Source organism: Monomorium pharaonis, chromosome 7 (assembly GCF_013373865.1).
Source record: "Monomorium pharaonis isolate MP-MQ-018 chromosome 7, ASM1337386v2, whole genome shotgun sequence".
Taxonomy (NCBI): Eukaryota; Metazoa; Arthropoda; class Insecta; order Hymenoptera; family Formicidae; genus Monomorium; species Monomorium pharaonis.
In genome coordinates, this window is record NC_050473.1 from 18202233 (window position 1) to 18221978 (window position 19746).

Sequence of the window (19746 nt, forward strand, 5' to 3'; positions counted from 1 at the left end):
CACGGTCGGGCTCGCGCTGCGCTTTCACTTGGCGCGAGCCACTACCGTGTCTCTTGATAGATTAGTTATATAATAAAAGAAAATTAATGATAAATATTAGAGAGAAATACAAACAATATTAGTTCAGTGATAGTTATATGTGCACATAAAATATGTGCACAAAATATATCTCACGAACGAATAATAATCAAATTTATTTCATATAATAAAATATATTTTATTAAAAAAACATATTTTTATATTATGAGGAATCATCTGCTTCCTTGTAAAGCGTTTTATCATTAATTTATCATAAATTTTGTGAACCTCTTCGTTAATAATACGATAACTACACCTAATGAACTGTGTTGTTAGGAAGACAGGAGTATTTATTTATTTTTACAGAACTAAAACTATTACAAAATATTGAAATATTATGTAAAATGTTTAAGGTATCACTGTGTGTATTTTAACTTGGACAGAAATTTATTTTTTGATAACTTAAGACGCGTAATATATATATACACACACATTTCATATGCGATTAGTTATAATTTTTTTAAAGAAAATTATCCGATTTGCGTTTATAATAATTATAATAAAATGTTCTGAACAAACGTTACAATTTTATCGTCATACACATACCTTACGAGTAAAATAGATAAAAGATTGCACTTATGCAATAAGAAAATTACATGTGTCTCAAAGCAAATCATTCTTGTAAGCTCACCAATTTCAGTAAATTCTCGTTTCAATAATTTATCCTGTGCTCAGTATAATTATTCTATAAGTAGGCTGATGTACATTGGATTTCCATTGCATGTAAGTATTTGAAATTACTGTTAATAAGTTAGGTTTATAAAATTTATGTATTATAGTTTATACTGTGGAATACAACAGAAATACATAATTTTTTTAACGTTTGCAACATTCTGGCATCATTTTATACGTCTTAATAGAAAACTGCAGCAAAATATCTTTACTGAAATTTACAACAGAAATGGAATGGTATCGTGATTATGTACACTACATATTACAATGAGTCTGCATGTTTTAATCGCGCTTTTTATTACCTTCTGTACTTAAAATAAAACTGGCTTTGGAAAAAAAGAACGATATAAACAAGCAGACCCAATCACTTTTATGAAGACGAATTCCCACTCACAATCTCTATTAACATAATTGCCTTACTTATGCTCGTTAGCGTATTCGCTAATGTTAATTTGCATAGAATTAAATTTGTCTTTAGCGTGTGCTAGTGCGATCATTAATATCACTCATGTCATACAAAGTAACGAAAAAGAAAGTTTAATTTTATTTCCAGCGTCGATAAGGGTTTTATCAGTATTAAAAAGATATATGTATATATGTATATATTATACATTCTTTATATAAATATATTTTATATAGTAACATTTTTTAATAATATATCTATAAAATGATAAAATAACTTTTCATTATAACAATATTTTATCAGTAATAAAATTTTTATCGACTTCAAAGCCAGACTACTTTTTTTCAGGACATTGCGTACGCTGTATCCTTCTATCCTCCTTAAAAAAACTGCAATCTTTAATAAACTTGTCGAACAGTATCTCGAGATTCTCGATATAGTAGCATCGGGACACAGGAAGTATTGCTAACAGGACGCGGTTCGCACTCTCACTTTGTCCCTCAGGTAATTGGCGACCTGCGTCTGCGAGTGTCGGACGGCCAGTTGAAGGGGTGTGATGCCCTCCTGATTTACGAGCAAAGGATCAGCCCCCGCTCCCACAAGCTGCCTCGCTACCGTCATGTGCCCCGTCAAGGCAGCCGCATGCAGTGCACTTTCGCCGTTCTGCAATCGTAAAAAGGAGTTCAATAATTACTTGCGCATAATTACATACGTAGTTACATACGTAGAATTATATGTATATGTAAATATTAAAATTAGTTTAAGATTATGTATAACATGAATTTGTAGGCCATTTCGTCGGTAGACGAACGCTTTCACAGAATTGTCTCGGCGATTCTTTTTCTTCTTTCTCTCGCTTACCGGGAGCACGCCGAGCGAAGGACGGTACTTCAGCAGCTCGCCGATGACGGCAGTGTGACCTTTGTGGGCGGCTTTGAAGAGTGGGGTTGCACCATCCTGCGGAAGATTGTACGCAATGACAATCCGCGAGCATGGCACAATAAGGAGAATTTCACTTTCGGCAATTATGCGCGACACGCGATCTTTATGCGGTAAACACTTACGTGTCTCGTAGCGTCGACCTTCGCGCCGGCTCTTAGCAACCTTCTGACGATGTGGTCGTGTCCCATCTGCGACGCGATCCACAACGGCGTGGCGCCGTCCGTTCTCACCGCGTCCGTTTTCGCACCGTGTTCCAGGAGGACCTCCAGAATTCGCAAATGGCCGTTCTGGGCAGCAATAAACAACGCCGTGGCACCGTCCTAACAAGTAATCATTTCTTAACATTCTCATGGGCACTAATATTATCATGCTGTTGTATTAAGTACATCGAGCAGCAATGTATCCGACTAAGGCGTATTGAATTGCTTTGATAGTAATTTAATCTTATTTATGTGAAACACATTATCTTTCGCGAGGAAAAAAAGACTATTTTTATGTGACTTTTATGTAAATTGTCGTACGTACTATGAGGCCTATAAAATCTAGATCAGTGATCAGAAACAAAAAAAGTGAATTAATCTAAATGTTTGATTATTATATTAAACTTTAAAAAAAAACAAATTATTTTTTCAATAATTGTAAGATGCATAAAAATTTACAAAATTATCACAAAAATCAAATAGTTTAAGAAATAAAACAGCATTATAGAAAAAAAAAATAAAGTGAAAAGAAAATTTTAATTTCGCTAATTTAAACGACAACCAAACATCTTGTAAATTATTAATTTCGTTCACTTGTGTGTCTAATTATTGAGTGTTTAGATTTTTTATTGCAAAAATTATAAATAAAGCGAATCGTCTGCAAAGTTTTCCAAAAAAGATTCATATAAAAAAATAGCCTTTTTCTTAACTTTCAAACGATGATGCCTCCTCACTGAGGATTTATATTTAACGGAATAATCAAACCAAATAATCTCGGTGGCGTTTATAATCATAGAGCCAAGTATCCAAACTCCCTTCAGTCAGAGTTATAATTGGAGGATTCGGCGGAGAGTCCCGCCTTGAGATACGAGCGAGGTCTTCTCACCTTCATATGAGCGTTCGGACTGGCGCCTCTCTCTATTAAGCCCTCCACGACGTCCAGATGACCGTACTGGCACGCGACGAAGAGCGGCGTGCCGCCGTCCTGAAATCCACGTGGGACACGTTAGCGTTAAAGAGCAGCGCGAGAGATCAGATTACACACACACGGCCGCGCGCGAGCGATAAAAGCTCTTTCTTCCCTCGCCGCCTCTCTACTTACTATGCTGCACGAATCCACGATCGCGCCGTGCTCCAGAAGCAGACCCGCGATGTCCATGTATCCGCCCTGGGCGGCGAAGAACAAAGCCGTTGTCCCGGTCTGCGAACGTAAAAATGTTATTATAAGCGTGCGACCACACACCATATTGAATAAACGTAATAATATGCAACTGATCCATTTTTGGATCGCGAACATCTCGAAAAATTTCTGGTACAAATTATCTTAAGGATTTATGTGAACATATAATTTTGCAGAATTCATGTAATTGTTCATATAAACACAAAATAGGCGAAAAGACTTTCCTGCAATAATTTCTTCTTTAAAAAAAAGTGACAATTTATCTTTTTAAGGAAATACACGGCTTGAATGTTCTTCTCTTTCTTGAAGATCGAGATGTTCGAGATAAGAGAATCGTTTACACATCAGCGAAGTTTAAGGTGAAATATCGGCTAGAAACTTCTCGCGATAGAGCGTAACAGTTTCTGTACAGGATGTAGAGATATATAACCACGGTGAGAGATGATGTACAGTTTAATCTCCGAGAGGGAACAAAATCCCGCTTCCTACATCGTCCCACGCAAAAAAAATAGAAATGTCTGCATTGAAAACAGAAATAGAAAATGTGACCAACAATTTCTCTTCCTCTGAAATGCAGTTAAAAAAAAAAAGGCAACTTGTATCTCCGCGACGTTCTAAAATATTTATGCATACATCGAAAGTAATAATTTCGTCGTAATTTCATCATGAAAGATGCATCACGATGCCTCGGCACGTGCGTTGAATTGCACGGCAAATTCGACGTGACGTCAGTTACCAGTTAACGATATGCAAATGTGACGTGCATCTCTCCCGTGACCCACCCATAATTTATATTCAAACGATATTCGAGTCGACCTAACATCGACGTATACGTACAATCGTTAATAATAATAATATCGAATAGGGATTTTATTAGCCGACGTGAAAGAGAAACGTCGATTTCCTTCGGTGCACGACGCGCATTCGGGCGTATAAGCTTCTTTTTACGGCTCTTACGGTGAGGTATGCCCAACTTTCTTCCATCGCTTGCACCTGTATATACGCGTGTCCGTCCGTATAACACGGGAAGCTACGATATGTCATGCTTAACGGTAAACCTTAGCGGGAGAACCGGTCGCCAAAGCGGCCTTGATATTTCGAGCAAATGCCAAATCTCGTATCTCCTCTGACGAAAGGTGTTGCGAGGTAGTACGCGAGTTAGAAATTTTCCTACTTACGCACGAATAAAGACATTTGTAGCTAATTAATATTTTTTATACTTTTCAATTTTTACAAAATTGTACAACTCTCTTGTAAAAGTAGAAGATTTATCATTTTTTTGTTGCACAGCATCGATGGGCAATAAATCCGATGTAAAATGTCAAAGATCATCTCGCCGGTGTCCTCGAAACATTATTGCGATTATTAATAAACCCCATATCAAGTATACAAAAGTGTTGAAAACTTGAAAACATCCGCGAGCCATCGATCCGTACGAAGCGACGTTTTACGACACCACGTCCTTCACCCGATTACAGATAATGTCTAACGCGTTAAAGCGTGACGGTTACTATCCGCCGCCCGGAATAAGCACGCGGTCGTGCTCGTGTCGCATAAATCTTCGAGACTTTCGTCGATCGCGATTCCCCCGGCTCGACTGGTTTAGTCTTCACGAGATACCGGGTCTCCAGTCTCTACGACGAAAGGCAATTAGAATCCAGCGTTACGCTTTCACGTGTGAAGATAAATCCTCCTGGAGTGTCGGCCGATTTCGATCGCATATCCGCGCCCGTAAGAGTCGTGTATGAGTGGGAATCGAAAGACTCAGGAGTTGGAATGAAACGTTATAACAAATTGCCGAACTGGAATCTAGGAAAGAAAACCATTCTCTTCCCGAGACTAGTAGCAAAAAAAAAAAAACATCGGCGCAATATTGGAAAGTAATATAAAGACAATATTCCCAATATTGGTCCAATATTGTCAAGTGGACGCTTCGTCTTATTTGGCCAATTTGTCTAAGCAGAAATATTGATTCAATATTGGTTCAGCATTGAGTCAATACTGAACCAATCGATTTTTTATATTAGACATTAATTGCATTCTAATTTGGAGCCAATATTTTATGATCAATATTGGTGTTACATTGGGAAACATTGGGAAAAACATTGGCCAATGCATTTCCAATATAACCAATATTTAGCCAATATACTGCCAATGTATTTTGCTACTAGGGTACAACATGTGAAAAAGTGATTGCAGAACTTTTTAAAAGAACATTTAAAAGAACACGATACTCTTGGACGTGTATAAATTACACTTTCAAATTCTTTATTTCCCATGTTGCAAAGTACATTCCCTCAAAGAAATCTTTGCAAATCCTTTCGAGAGTGACATATACGCCAACGGAATTGTAATGAGATCTATTATAAGACCGCTTTGTTATCTAAATGTCTTGGCGCAAAGGAATGGCATAAACTGTGTGCAACCGAGCCCTGTTTTCACACGTTCTCTATATTTCATTTCATTACAAATTCCTTATTTTATTTTTAATGTATGTACACAATTAAATTTGTAATATCGAACCATATCAAGTTTGAGCAATTTTTAATCATTTCTATAGATCAACACAACTCTTTCTACTCGATATATCATTAACAATATTGAACTCAAAAAATGTTACATCTGACTCGAACTGATTATCAGATGCATACATTAATATGCGTGCTGCTTATTTTAAAATCAATTCAATTCGATCACAAAAACGTGTCGATTAAACAAAGTTGTCCTTTTAATCATATGTGCATCGTAAAAAAAATAAACTAATAAATATAATAAATTATAAATTTCAACACACGTGGCAGTTATAAAAATAACGAGATGTTATTCGACTCGAGGCGATTAGTTTAAATTCAATTCTTTCGCATTCGACAGTGATACACACTGACTTCTCAATCGCGTGATTTATCTCGAGTCTCTCCTTCGCACGTGAGGCCTTAGAGGCGCGCCACTAAAAACGTGCAATCCGCCACTGGGACCCGATGCGAGTAAAATGCACTTTCACTGCCGTAAAAGCTCCCGGTCGAGGGAGCGGCGGAAGACCCGTAGCTTTACCCGTTACGTATCCCGCCGTTTCCCTGAGACCGATCGTATCCTCGAAAAAAATCTCAATTTGCGAGAATACGACGCGCGCAAATAAATCCCTCGACTTATTTCCGGGGGAAAAGAAGAGAAGAGGAAAGGCGGGGGGGGGGGGGGGAAAGGGACCGGAAACTTTACGCTTTTCTCCCCCTTTTTTCCTTCAATTTTGCTTTCCCTTCTTTTCTTCTTTAATTTCCGCTCTTCCCCATTTGGCGGACCTCGTCCTCGTTTCTCCGGAACCTGCAGCGGCGTAGCTCCCCCCCGTCTGGAAACGGACGCATCGCGCCGTGGAGTTACGGCGATGCCGCGATGCGTGGCGAACGGAACCGGGAATACACCTATCCATTACCGAACCGCAGAAATTCTATAACGCGCGACCGATCAACCTGTCACGCGTGGCACCCGGCCGCCGTCCGTCGCGATTCCCTTCGCTCCGGCCGGCGCGATCATGCACAAGGAAACACGCGTGCAAAAATCTCGGCCAGCCCGACGAGATCAAATGCCCGACACGTAATCCGTCGGAGGCTATCGAGATTTACAATCGCGGTTCACGTCCGAGCAGGATTTCAAAACTGGAAATATGGGGGAGTTTTTCAGACAAGAATTCGTTTCACCTGCCGGAAGCACGAAAAATCTACGGGCAAACGAAAAATGGTTTAAATGCCACTCGCAAATGCATAGGAAGCTATAATCTTAACATAATAACTGCGAAGCTTTACAAATTTTCTTACTTCTTTATTTTCTCGTGGAATTTTCCTATTACGAGTAACGTAAAACGTTTATCAAATATCTGTCAATAACAATTTAATGTTTATTGTTTAGGGTAGTAAATAATTAAGCAGTTGAAAGTTAGTAACTTTTAAATTGATTTTAAATAAGTTAATTTTTAACTTTTAGCTAAAAATTTTTGAAGCACATAAACTCAATTAATTTTCCCTCAAGTTAAAAATGATTTATGTAAAAGACAAAATTCCCACATAAAAAAACAATACTTGTTAGTATTTCATATAGATTTATTTCACGCAAATATAAAATTTATTTGACAATCCATATTGTTATAATTATTCTAAGTAATCCTGAGAAATAACGACATTAAATTTTAATATAAATAATCCTTTCTAAGATTAGCTTTTTAATGTAATTTAAATTAATTTGAGAATTTTTAACATAATTAAATAAATTTTATAAGCCATTTACCTTAATTTAATTTAAAAAATATATTAATTTACTTCATCTTGTTTACATATATGTACTGATTGAGAAAAAAAAAGAGAGCAGGAGAGAAAGAAGAGCTACGAGTTGAAAATCTGAGCGTAACCCAGAGAGACGTCCGCTGAATCAGCCACGGCGCGTGCATAGCGGTACTGCACTTTACAGCTTACGGCTGCAAACCTCACCGATTGGAACATCGGTAGTCCCAAGTAGGGCAAACAAAAGGTCAGTTATTTTCGTTTGGCGAGCGGTGCGGCGCCGATTTTAAATTAATTAGTCGGAAAACGGCCGGCTTGCACGATAAGCGTAAACGCGATCGCTTCGTGTGCCAAACAGAGAGGTTCGATCATTTAGATAAACTAGATCAATGTTGCGTAAACGCTGCAATTAACGTTCATCCATTGACGAGAGCGACGCAGCGCTACGTAAGACAATTTATCGGATGCTGAGGCTTAGGATGACCCGACGGGTGTCATTCACCCTCGTCGGCGTTGTCCATTTTTAGACGATCGATAATTGCAGATAGAATTTTTAGACGACACCGTATTTACTGAAATATCTCCCCTCTTAAGTTTTTATTGCACGCGAGATTTATGTTTCATTGAAAGTCGGGACTAATAAATGTCGGAAATTACGACGAAATGGCGGAAGGATTTATGAATGTGTTAAAAAGATTTACATTCTGCAATCGTAATTAAATATTCTTATCCATAAAAATAGGAAAATTAATCTCACAAAATATCATAAATCTTAATATACAACATATATTAACAAATTATTTCTCGAAACAATAAAATATTACTTTCCAGTACTTCTTTTCAAAAAACTTAAACAAGAATCCGTTCAATAAATTTCTTCGTAAAAGTTATACGCTGAGAAAAAGGTTGTTAATTAGACTAAATTTCTCAACTAGATTAAATCTCTTCAATTCAACTATTTATGTATTTCAGTCAAACATATAAATTGTTAAATTGAAGTTCAAGTATTTTATATATTTAAGTTAAATGCACAAATATTTGAACCAAAGAAATTTAATCAAGTTGAAAGATTTAGTCAAATTAACAGCTTTTCTTTTCTCAGCGCACGATTTGACATTGACATAGCAGACCGCTGCTTTCTCCATACTGATAAACAGATAAGAAAAATTATAAAAGTGTACCATTACACTTGCCTTCAACAAGAACTAAATTTAAGATGAAAAAAAAAATCCATTTCGTGCGCACACTCCAGCGTTCCATAAACACTTCGCCGCCGTACACACGCGCGCGCCAATTTTCTTACGTATTTACGATGATACCCGGCGATAAGTATACGAACAACACGTTTAAATAGATCGTAGACACACCGGTGTCAGCGATAATTCCTGAACTTCCACGTTGCGTGTTCCGCACAGGCACTCCGCTATTAAGAGGCGCATTAGAAACACGCGAATCACCTGCACGCACGAACGTTACGGCACGAGCTAAGCGGTATGCGCAATGCAACCTTGAGATATCGCGCCCGGTGTCTCTCTCTTCCTTTCCCGTGTCTTTCCTCACGTGCAATTCGTTTCTCGCGATATTTATATTCAGCTACGACGAGTTAAACGGTTCCATCTCACCGGGTCACCGGTGCAAAATCGATCGCGGCGTTAAAATTCTCCAACGGGCGCACGGCCCGTCTAGATTTGAGGGAGGAAACACACGAGGTTTCCTTTAAAATTATCGCTTTATACGGCGGGTTACGCTTGCCTGCCGGGGAAGAGGGGGGAAGGATTTATTAGCCGATTGCTAACGCGCGTACCGATAAATTGATATGGAAATCGAAATGAGATACAATTATCCCCGGTAAGTAACGGTCTCGGGATTCCGAGGGTATTAATTTGAAGGGGATCGCGTTTTCCAGTTCGTGAAAATGTTCCTGGATCTCCGTTCCGCCGATTGCGTGACGCGTTTAACGGGTTTATAATGAGGGTTTGCGTAATTCTGCGCCGAACGCGACGTCGTCGTCATCGTTTACGCTCAATCTCGAAGGAGACCGAGGCAGACCGTACGATCAGCTCGAGACGTTACACATTCTTATCTCTTTCTCTCATATTTCTAATAGTGATCATAATAAGGATATTGGCAATTATTTCGGATATACTTTATCAATCAACGCTTGTAAAGAAATTTAATACTTTAATACAAATTCTTATACAAATTTAATATTAATAATTTAATACTAATATAATACTCAGATAAATTTAATCTTTATATAATTGAATAACTGTCGTGGTTTGCAAAATACTCTGTTGCTGCGGGTTTTCCGTGACACGAGAAAAATGAACTGAATCTCTCGTATAACATATTTAAAAAAAAAAAATTATTAGAGATAATAAAACTCCGCGAGTCTTTCGCTCTCCCCGAATTCTTTTGCTCTTTTACTTTCCGCGTTGTACAGCGTAACGTCGGCCCTTCCAACTCCGACATCCTCGTCATCGATTTGCATACAATACCGTAATTCTAGATGGCACGAGACACCGAGGGAGATCAGAGAGACGCGTGGGCCGGACGATAAATCCCTCTTGTGGCTTAAAAAAAAGAGGAATGCCCGACAGCTTCCTGGTGCACCACGTGACACGACGGGTTTTTTTATGTGCGCGTTTAAAAGTGATACAACGCGTTGCAAGACGATGCTCCGGGAAGTTTAAAAAATTCTATTTCGATGCTGCGGTACTCGGAACGAATGCTATCCAAAGATAGGATTCCTGACGAGATTGTCAAATTGGAATCGCTTTGAAAAGGAAAAAAAAACAATTCGAGAGAATTAGAAATTTTAATTTTTCTTTAACGGAAATATCAAGAAACAATTTTCTAATTATAAGGAGCCATACATTAATATTATTGTTGTCAGCTTGATATTATCAGGATATTTAAAATAAATTTTTTTTTTAACATCGCGGGAAACGTTGATGTAATTTTTGTTGCGGGAAAAAAAACATTTCGAGATCGATCGGGGAATTCGACGAAACGATTATACTACGAAGTAATTACTACGATACATTCCGCATACTCGGTTCCATCCTTTAATCGAGCGTAATTAAATAATTGAGATCTGTTTTACGGCGACGATTAAACTGCAATCGACAGATGGTCTCGCGATACTGCAATACTCGATACCGGTTTTATCGCGGCTATCAATGTTAATGCTTGTGTACGAGAATAAATAACGTGTAATTCCGGAGACGCGTAATGAAACATCCTTCCATTTTCTTTCCGAAGATTGAACGTAAGAAACCGTAGCATATAAATAAAAAGTAAAATAAAAGCATGTAATCAACATATTATTCGTACATCGTTACAACTGTTTTACGGTCGTGATTACAATTATAATCGACACTTCACGACGATTAGAAAGAACAGAATTACACGTATTATTCGACGGAATGCTTGACGATATTTTCGCAGATAATGATAAGTTTGCGTAATACACAAGACAACAGAATTCTCAAAATATCGTTTTTATCTCAACAACGACTATCCTATACACGATCTTGTTGGTAGTACGAGATAAATTGTGCGTAGATAAATCATTTGATAACAATTTTCAGTTCAATTTACGAGCAAACCGAAAAATATTAAAAACATCTTCTACAAACGATATTTCTCGCCAACAAATAAATAGGAGCAGAGGTTATCTTTTCGTTTCCTTGTAATACGCAAATAATTATTTGAATAATCAAACGTAATAGTAGTAATAACCAATCAAACACTAAACGGTTACTAAATATCATTAAATATTTTAAAACAATTATTTATATTATTAGTAAATATTATTAAATATTTAGTTATATGTATTAACCGAACATTTAATTGTGAAGTTATTTACAATTAACCAAACCAATTTAGTAATTATCATCTGTAGATTTGATTATTATTATCAACTTGTTTTTTTTTTCAGTGCACGTTGAGCCTCGACATTTCTGAACTGAATTTCATTTTTACAGATATAAAAAAATTCTCCAATCACTTTTACATATACTTTAACGTCTCTAGAAAGCAATCGTATGTCATTCATTAAAAAATTATTTAATTAAACAGTACTTTTCCTTTGAAACAGTAGTTTCAAAGGGAAAAAAGTTCGCGAGAAAAAAGGGACGAGATCACAGAGAGTGTTAACAAACGTGGCGCGCACGTGCCTTATCTATTACCACCATGAAGGCCGGTATTCTCATTCATTTCACAAGGGACATCATTCATTCGCAGATCGCTCGATCTTTGACGTAAGGTCAGGAACTTACCAGCCTTTTGGCATTGGGATCCGCCCCCTGGTGCAACAGCTCGGTCACGGCGTCGATGTGGCCACCGGCGGCGGCTAATATCAAAGGTGTCGTGCCGTCCTGGAAGAAAACCGACCTCGTTTGCAAAAGTACGCTCCGACGATTCAATTAGACACGAAACTTTCTCGATGAACGCTTACCGCCGGCGAATGTATGCCGGGCTATATTTTCTAATCGATCTTCTCCCGCGAGCTATTAAGAGATTCGCGTTAAAAGTCCTAAGCCGGCTAATGCAATTAGCGCGCACGCACACGCACGTACGCTGAGAAAAAAAATATCGGTGATTTGACAAAACTTTCTAACTGAATTAAAATTTTTTGTCAGTTCAAGAATTTGTGTATTTAACTTAAATGCAAAAATTTCAAATTAATTGAAATATATAAATACTTGAATAGACAAAATTTAATTTAGTTGGAAAATTTAGTCAAATTAATAACTTTTTTTTCTTATTACTGTCACAAAAGCACGAAACCAATTATTACTTAAGTAAAAACAAAAAATATAGATTCGTTGCAATTTTATCTTAAAATCTCGCAAGGATTTGTGTAATATTTGGTGAATTTGGGGCGTAAAATGAACTCCAATTGGTTTGGTGTCACTGTACGTCAACGTATCCTCATCCACGATATTTAATTAGAGAGTTTTGCGCAAAAGATTGAAAAGATACGTTCCCGTCGTTGAAAAAAAAAACAATGAATAATATTTTGCAAAGGATTCGGTGTTTCGAATGGCAGGAAGTGACTGAACCACGATGACTGAACAGATATATAGCGATTCGATTCGGCTCGTGACACCGACACGATTCCACGAGCTCGCAAGAAATATGACGCCGGTAAAAAAAAAAAAAAAAACCGCGTTCGGCCTCCGGGCCGAAAAGTGGCACGATTAGTGTCCGCGCTGATCTAATAAACCACTTTCGAGACGCGCCGAGAGGAGCGTAACGTTAACGCTCGCGCCTCAACCGTCGTTTGCATAATGAGTCCAGGCAGGAGAGAAAATCGCGCCGGTAAATCGCGCTTTTGCCGCGATATCGCCGATCTATCAGCGAGAGAGAGAAAGAGAGAGACCAGTGCAAGCGGGAACGCGAGTTCGTGCTTAATAGATTTCCGCCGGCAATCTCGGGCGATCGTATTATCTCCGAGCTTGATGAACCGATTCTGATAAAATCGACGTGTGTTCAATTCTAGACGTTGCGTTCCCAGGAAGGCATTTATTATGATATCATCACCTTCGCGCGGAGCGAGCGACTTTCTTCCAATTTCCTTTTTACTTTAAAACGCACGGAGAGAATTTTCTCTCAGAATTCAAAATCGCGGGACAGACGCTTCGTACGATTTCATTGAATTTCATTTAAAACGTCGTACAATTTAACCAAATTATTTTATAACAATTAAAATAATCTGGCGACTGAAATTATACTAAAATTCTTTCGGGGATAAATTCGAAAAATTCTCGCGGGAAGCGTCGTATTTCGATTGTCGCGAAGCTTTCTCGGGAAATCGTGTCCAAGAGGCGTTCACGAGATCCTGTACCTCGGAAATTCAGGGTATTATACGGTACTGACCTTGTCCTTGCAATCAACGTGCACGCGTCCGGAATCCAATAAAATACGAAGACGTTTGGCATCCCCACGTGCCGCTGCCAGATGCAGCTCCACGTCCCAAGGCGACTCCTTCTGAAAAAGCGGAGACCAAAGATAACGAGTTAATAAAACGCTAATTAAATCCTCGTTTCTCAGTTTACGGCGGTTATACGGCAGCGACGTAGAAATTGTGTCTAAAAGTTTTAGAAAAAAAACAATTATAAAATAATAATATAAAACCAAAAAGTGGAGAAATCTTTTCGAAACTTTCTTTCAGATTTAAAAAAAAACTTGAAATCAATTAAAACTATAAGAGGTACGTATCCTATTTAATAGTTATAAACGTCTAAGTTAATGCAAAAAATACGAAATTAATTACTTAGTTAATACGCAAAATCAGTTATTATTATGATCTCGGTCCGTTTAGGTTCCTAGGAAAATTTATTCAATCGCGGTTGATTTTAACTCTTCGCTTTACACATTAGAGAAAAGCAGCATTCCGTTTACGAGATTAATGTAACGCTAGTCAAATTAGTATAAAATAAATCGTTGGTTCTTCGATTACTCGTATGTACTATTTATCAAGGGATACTTTCATGACATACTCGGCATCCAAATAATAAGAAAAAATTCCTGTAACAAATTGACGCTCGCATATACCAGCCGTGTATCGGACACGTAATGGAATACGAATGTAACTGTGAATATGGATGAGCTCGTCACGAGCACCGGCTAAAGAGGCTCGTCAAATATTATATATTTTTAGTGCCTCCATAATCTCGGAGATATGCACCGCGGTCGTTGTCATTTGCGATCGACGTAATTTCTCCGGACCGAGGATCCAACCTCGGTCCATATTCCTTGCGTTTACGACTTCTTCACGGAGAGAATTTTCTCTTAAAAATTACCCTGAAAATCGTGGTAATTGTGAGACGTGAACCTCGAAGAATTTTACTATACTTTCGACAAAATTTACTAACATTATAATCAAATTTAGCTAAATTTTACTATACTTTTAACCAAATTTACTAAAACTTGGTCAAATTTTATTAAAATTTTAGTGAATTTTGTTAAAAGTATAGTGAAATTCTTCGAGGTTCACGTTGTCTCACAATTACCACAATTTTCAGGGTAATTTTTAAGAGATAATTCTCTCCGTGTTCTAACGGTGAACAACACCCGGAGCAAACGTAGTTTTCCAGCGCGTAAACGTGAGTACCTCTCGCGGGTCCTTCGCCTTCTCGCGATGATTCGATTGAAATAATATTGTCGACCTTCGCTCGCGAGTGTTTATGGAAGCTGTCCGGGATTACTCACGCGAGTGAGAAATAATCCCCGCGTGATTTCTCGAGTGTTAATAAATGTCCATGCCCGCGGATTTATATTGTCTCGTTAACGGAACACCACGAAATATTTTCGGAGGAATTCCACGGACGAGCAGGGGGGGGGGGGGGAGAAAAAAATCGGGATTGTAGGCCCGATATCCGTGGTTGCTTTCGTAGTCCCCGTTAGCCCGCGTAGTTTACCGATTCCGGACGCGCGTCACGGATCTCGCGAACGTAAAATTGCAAAACGCGTATCGGGCTGTACGTTCAATGGCGCGGAAAAATCTTATTACTGGATTTTGCAGCTATACCGTCCAAGGAGCGTCTTCTTTAGATATGTGGAACGCGAGAAACAAAACATCTCGTATCACGAAAATTGAGATAGCCTGACGCGCTTTCTCCCCATTAAATGTTTCCATATATAATCATAATTCTCGAATATTTTTAGATAAAAAGATAGAGACACGCATGTAGAAACTAATACTATTCTAAGCCACCGATATTATTCGCAAATGTAACAGATACAGAGTTGAATAAAGAAAAAAAAAGAATTAAAAGAAATTTACGGTTTTTTTTAGTATTATATAATTTTTATGATATGAAAAGATACACGGAAATAATGGTTTTACTGATGTGCTAAAAATTTACAGCTACAGATTTGAAAATATAATCATGTAAGACATTCAAACTGTTTGCTAAGAATGTTAAACATTTTTTGTAGCACTGTTCATCACACTTGAATGGCCTTCATAATTATTATTTTGATAGTCCTATAAGATTATTTTTAACTCTGTAGTCAGCTTCTTTAGACGCTTCGGAAAAATGGTTCTTTTCATGTAATCTTTAAGTTATTGGAAAATCAATAAAATATCACTTGGAATATCAAAATTATAAAATTAAATATTGTAATCAATAATTATAAACAATCATTACAATATCCACACAATTCACACATTGATGGTTATATCTTAAATATTGTAATTAATAATTATAAATAATCATTACAATATCCACACAATTCACACATTGATCGTTATATCTTGAATATTGTAATCAATAATTATATATAATCATTACAAAATTCCCACAATTCACATATTGATCGTTTTATTTATGCAAGTTATTTTCATTATTCTATTCAAATTTCGTATCAGGCGTCAAATTGTTCCTTGTTTAAGCAAATATTTCTCCTGAATAAATCATCCTAATCGTACGTGCAATTTGTGTATAACAATGTAATTGCACATCAATTTTGAGCTGAAAATTTAACCTGTTTCACAATTCAGAGTTATTAAATAAATTATTTCACCTTTTGTTACATATGAATTCATAATCAGATCTGAAATTCAAATTGAAATATATTATGCATCTTATTACATAACAATTTCGCTGAAATTTTCGCTTAACTTGTCGCACCTCTGGAGCACGCGTCCTCGGCGACGATAACTTTCAAACGCAGTTTTCGCAGAGCTGCACTTTTCTCCGCAGTCACGACTGTAATTAGTGCGCGCGGCCGACGATTAAAGCTTTAATTAAAATATTAAAATGAGAGAGAGGGAGAAAGACGCTGAGAGTCACGCCGATGCTGCCATGCGTGACTTTTTCCTCACATGTACATTCACATTTAATTTGTTATAATGTTCTAATATCGAAACTTTAAATAACTCTTTGTCATCGTTATCAAAGTTGGGTAAGTTAAGTAGTTTTAAAAAAATTAAATTAAGTTAGTATCAATGGAATATAAATTTTAGTTCCATTAAAGATTACATGAGATTATAAATAGTAATCGTTTCGAAGCATTTATCGCTTAAGTGTTAGCGTTTCGTATGTGTAACTGAGTAATTAGATTCATTAGCCACGTTCCAAGCACGTTGAAAAACAAAGTTACGGCAAGAGATTGCGACGGGTTTTTCTGGATATTTTTGCGATTGTCGCGGATTTATCAACCAGTCGTTAATAATCGACCCGATTCGAGCAACCTGATGTAAATCTTACGTAACGCATAGATAGGGAAAATATGATGAACGAGCTATTAAGCCTTGTCGACGTCGGCAATGTAACTGGCTCTAGAGCGGACTCTATACGCGTTCGATATTATGCAACGCGTAATGTCACGAACAATATTACCGTTGATAATGTCCGTTCGCGTGTTGTTCGCAAACACGAGTACATTGAAACTGTGACAATTAATCGATTATAATTGACGCCCTTTGTACACAGAATTTGACCCAGCGCAGTTTTTTTTTTCCTTTAAAAAGCCACGAACATTGTAATTATATATATTGGGTTGGGTAGTAACTATATAAATAATGGTTAAAAAGTTAAACATTAATAATAGAGTTAAAAAATTAACAATTACTAATTTTATTTAGTTATTTTTAAAAATTGAAAGTTAAATAAACTTTTACTTATTAATTTTTTTCCCCAAGTTAACGAATTATCCGGGTAAAAGAAAAATACATAAAAGTATATATTTCCTTATTCCAAATAAATTTAAGCCACATATAAAATATTATATTTATTTGATAATCCATATCATAATTGCTTGAAGTAATATGCAACTTGAAAAAATTATTTCAAACTTAATATAAATAAATTTGGTTAAATTTAACCGAACTTCCAAAATAAAAAATAGTTTGAGTTTCAATAAATTATTTTTCCATCTCCTGATCCCACAGAAAACAGATAATCGACCCGTCGACATTTTCGTGGTCCAGTTTTCTATATCCGTGCCGGGAAGTGCGATCGAATGGTGCGACAAATCTCGCCTCTCGTTTTTATTTCTCGTAGCTCGCGCAGGTGCACCCATTCATCGTCATAAGCCAGAAATAACAAGCGCGCTATAACGAGAGATAAGACGTGCGTATATATTTCCCGTCGCGTTTTTAATAGGCGTCCTTCGAGCCTTTTCGTTCGTCCGATAGACAAATCACCGAGTTTCGACGTCGCCACAACAACGCGACGGACTAAAAGAAGACAAAAAAAGTAATCAAGGGTCCTCGATCGCGATAAGAGTGACATTTTTCTCCGTCCCGGAAGTGAAAACAATCGATTCACCAGAGATAAAAGCGTACACGGCAATGATAAAGCATCCGCGAATAAATGAACCATGCAGGAAACTCGATAGAATAACATCGATCCTTTCGGTCCAAACTTCTCGCAAATGCGCGAAGTTCAAGTTCTTCGGTTCCATCGGATTTTATTTCACGTTGAATCAACTGATTTTATTATGCTTGAAGGAGTTTATTTAAAAAAATACGTTTGGCGTTTTTTTTTCAATGTTTCTTTGGGCGGATTGATTTTTTACGTACTCAAATCTTTAAAGTATCTTTCAAATGAGTAGAGATCAAGTATTTCGTCCTCTTTTATCTAATCGGTAAATTTAAATATGTCTAAATATATCTTTTTCAGCCGATGTAAATTTATTTTAATTTCGACTTGCTTTCTATCCTTTTTCAGCTACACGAATTAGAAAAGGATAAAAAGTAAATTTAAATCGAGATTGAAGTTAATACTTGATGTGCACTTTTCCAGACATTTATAGAAACCGAGTCGTTATATAAATTAAATATATAACGTTAAGGTATTATGCAAAGGGGTATTATGTTACGCGTAATGAACTAATAAGATTTTAAAATGTGCAGGATGCAAATGTTTCGTCGAGCGTTAATTTACGCTGACAGAAACGGGCTGTAAAGAATTTTTATCATTCGAAATAATTTACGGGAGATCCGCGAAAAATACAATTTGTCTCGTGCATTTATCTCGATTATCACTGAAAAGAAGCTAATCCTTATAGGTCTTTGAACGACACAAAAGGCCGACGAATCTATCTGAAATATCAATTTCCTCGCAAATTACAATTATAAAATCCTGCTACATGATTAAGCGTTTTCTCAGAGCCGCACAATTATCCAAAGTCCAATCTCGCGATAACCGTCCGACAATACGGACGCGAGTGTGTCCTTCCAAACTTTTTGCATCGCGGGGAAACAGAGGACGACGCGACGTCGAGGTGACCACCCCCGGGACGAGAGCGAGAGGGGGGAATGGGGAAGTACGTACATCCGCGCCGAATCTCGGCGCTTCTCGTCGCGTACTCACCTTCATGGACATGTTGAATCGCCGTGCGTATCCCGATCAATCGTTCGTTCAGTCCTGGCCGTGGCACATCGCACGTCTCGCGAGCATCCGCGTGGCACACGTGTACGTACGCACCACTGTCCTCGTCCGTCCAGCGCGAAGCGCGCCCCGCTACTGAACGCGAACCACCAACGCGGCCCGTTTTGAAGCACCGCTGCGGCCACCGCTCTCGCCCGGGTGTAGTGTACCACGCGCGAACGGCCGAACGTCGTCGGTCCCGTCGAGTCGCCCACGGACACGGCGCGTAATCGCGAATACGAGATACGAGGAGCGCGCGGCGCATCGTCGAACTGTTGCGGGGTTGAGGGGGGGGGGATGGTGAGGGAGGAGTTGGCGGAGGACTGCAACGGGAAGTGCATCGGACAATCTTCGTGTCGCCCCGCGCGCACGCGCGAGTATTGAAATTTTAGGTAAATAAGCGTCGGGAATGTTTAGTGTTGAATAAGTTAATGTATATATTTTTTAATTAAGTTGAATGAAGGCTAATAATTTGTAAAATTAATTTGGTTACATTGAAAGTTATATCAATGAAGAATTAACTCAGTTGTTTAAAAATTGGATTAAGAAGTATCGATTTGAATTTCAAATCTGATTACGAATTCATAACAAAACGCGGGCTAATTAGTTTAAT

The 19746-nt window shown here is 37.7% G+C and overlaps 1 protein-coding gene across 2 annotated transcripts; it reads right to left on the reverse strand.

Moving 5' to 3' along the window:
- Positions 1-196: 196 nt before the first annotated feature.
- On the reverse strand, positions 197-19511 carry LOC105832391 (ankyrin repeat domain-containing protein 29). 2 transcript variants are annotated; one of them, XM_012673326.3, is made up of 8 exons: positions 19077-19508; positions 13630-13740; positions 12027-12125; positions 3398-3496; positions 3182-3280; positions 2218-2415; positions 2015-2110; positions 197-1816 (listed from the first exon to the last, which is right to left on the reverse strand). In XM_012673326.3, exons 1-8 carry the CDS (start codon positions 19086-19088, stop codon positions 1619-1621), a joined length of 912 nt encoding a protein of 303 aa, XP_012528780.1. In that variant the 5' UTR covers positions 19089-19508; the 3' UTR covers positions 197-1618. The 2 variants fall into 2 exon arrangements, with proteins under 2 accessions (XP_012528780.1, XP_028044509.1); XM_028188708.2 differs by lacking the exon at positions 12027-12125 and having other exon boundaries at positions 19077-19511.
- Between the last annotated feature and the right edge of the window lie 235 nt (positions 19512-19746).